Genomic DNA, 2,433 nt, shown 5'->3' on the forward strand with positions numbered 1-2,433 from the left:
GGCTGTGTAAATAGGTGCAGGCACAACTACACAATGGGTGTCTTTGAATTTGGAAAATTAAGTTACAAAGGTAATAGTAATCAACATATTTGCTTTGGGAGCTTGTCTTGTCCGTTCGTTGACTTTAGTTGGACTTAATAAACCTAAGTTTTATTGGGTATATAAAATAAAGGTTTGGTCATCATCAACACAACTCTTTGGTTTAATAACAACATGTAAAGTAAAAAAATAGAAAGTGAGAAATATGGGGAAGGGGTTAATCACCTTGGTAAGCTTTGGCTATCTCTGATATATTTTACCAAGGCATTGGTCCGAGCTCTCTGTAGGCCTAATGAATACATTTGTGAGTTGTGTGTAATTAAAACTGTATGTTCAGTATCAGTGGCTGCTATATGTAGTTTTTTTATGATCATAAGATATTGGCATTAAAAAGACTCAATTTCTTTGCTTCTGTGAATATATCAGTGGATGTTCTGTGTTTCAGTTGATGTGCGACTTCCAAACCAAATGGAGCAGCTTATTCAAAATATGATTCTTGTTTTTTTCTGCCTTGGTATAATCAGCTCAGTATTTCCATTCTTTCTCTTATCTGTGGTACCCCTAAGTGTTATCTTCTACTTGGTAAACCGGGCTTCAAGGTAAGCTTTGCTAATAATTAAATAATTGAACCAAACAGCATATTTATTTGCTATGTGATATAGTTATATACATTAAATTGCCAAACTTTGCGGACACCTACATCATTCCCACCTATATGGCCAAAACATATGGGGACCCCTCTAATTTATTGAGTTCAAGTGTGTGACAAGAATGACCACCCAGAAAGATTTGTATTGTCACAGATTAAGGGTATGTACTAAATTAGAAGATTAAATCAGATTACATGGTAAAAATGTATAATGCCATAGTAGATAATACCAGTTCAATACATAAAGTTTGTAGATTTTGCCATAATCTCCTTCTGCACAATCCTTCTTTAAATTACCAAAACACATCCTTTAAAGATCTTTCAAATCCTACCAGACCCTACATCTGTTATTTTAAAATGAATTGTGTCCTGTAGGTCATCAAAATGAAATGACTATTGGAGAATTATATTTTGCATTGTACTGAAAGCTTTTATCTATATTTCTTTATGACTATTCTGGACAATGCTAAACATATAACCTTAATAAATGTTATGCTATGTTATTACCAGAATTGTGTACAGAGGAATTTTCTTGGTAGCTATGACTGTGTATTCCAGTATTATACTTTATTTTACAGCGTTCTGATTCGTGAACTGAAACGTTTGGATAATATAAGCCAGTCTCCATTTATATCTCATGTTACGTCAACACTACAAGGAATAACAACCATTCAGGCCTTCAATAAAACAAGTGAATGCATTATGAAGTAAGTTTAACAAGTCACAATAATTGGCATTACCCTCATTCATGCTTTTTAGTAGATATTTTTTAGAGGCTAATGTTCTCCATGTGAAATTGGGGTTTATGTTGCTAGTTGGGTTTAACACAGTGTTCTGTTCTTTACTTGTTTCAGGTATCAAAAATTTCTAGATGTCAACCAGTCTCCATGCTTCCTCTTCAGCTGTGCTACACGATGGCTTGCAGTACGCCTGGATCTGATAAGTCTCGCTATCATTACTGTGACTGCAGTATGTGTGGTGTTCATGCATGGAAAAATAGCTCCAGCTTACGCAGGCCTAGCTATGTCCTATGCTGTACAGGTACTGAACTCAGAGTTACGTTCTGATTGCTGTATCCAAAACATTCCACAAAATGATTTAAAGAAGGTTAACATGCACAGTTGATTACCTCACTGCAGCCTGTTTTCTGTTTGCTGAAGTCAGAATTGTTGAAGATAAATTTAGATTGGTTGCTATAGATTACTATATGTATATATGACATAAGCCAGCTTTTCATGTAACTTTGTGTTCTGCTCTTTCAGCTTACAGGGCTGTTCCAGTTTACTGTTCGTTTAGTAACAGAAACAGAAGCCAGGTTTACTTCGGTTGAAAGAATAAATTACTATATGGAGGTAATATTGTTTGGAATTAGAAAATATTATTAGGGGAAATATTATAATATTATTTGATATATTATACATAATTAATAGTAACGTCTATTTTAGTTGATATTATTGTTGTAGAACAGAAATGTAAAAAAAAAATTAAAAATACAACCTGTAATAAAAATTATATACAACAAATAATATTAGTGCCTTAAAGCTTTTACCATTTAATAAAAGAGTGCTGCCATATCAGGATGTAATAAGGTCAGTAAAAAAAATGTTTAAAAAGCCCAGGAAGAACATTGTTGGAAAATTAGAAGTGGCAAGATTTTACATTCACCAAGCATAAAAACTCTTGACTGCACTGTGAGAAAAAGTAGATGTCAACATGTAACAGTTACTTGCTTTGGTGTATATGTA

At 33.4% G+C, this 2,433-nt stretch overlaps 1 protein-coding gene across 1 annotated transcript in view; it reads left to right on the top strand.

The window, feature by feature from the left end:
* LOC140331906 (ATP-binding cassette sub-family C member 5-like) overlaps positions 1 to 2,088 on the top strand; it is a gene marked incomplete in the record, with an annotated part of 32,790 nt that extends 30,702 nt beyond the window's left edge. The window contains 4 exon segments of the mRNA XM_072413243.1: positions 485 to 638; positions 1,267 to 1,395; positions 1,543 to 1,729; positions 1,951 to 2,088. Coding sequence (XP_072269344.1) covers positions 485 to 638; positions 1,267 to 1,395; positions 1,543 to 1,729; positions 1,951 to 2,073 — 593 coding nt within the window.
* Between the last annotated feature and the right edge of the window lie 345 nt (positions 2,089 to 2,433).

Source organism: Pyxicephalus adspersus, chromosome 1, assembly GCF_032062135.1.
Source record: "Pyxicephalus adspersus chromosome 1, UCB_Pads_2.0, whole genome shotgun sequence".
Taxonomy (NCBI): domain Eukaryota; kingdom Metazoa; phylum Chordata; class Amphibia; order Anura; family Pyxicephalidae; genus Pyxicephalus; species Pyxicephalus adspersus.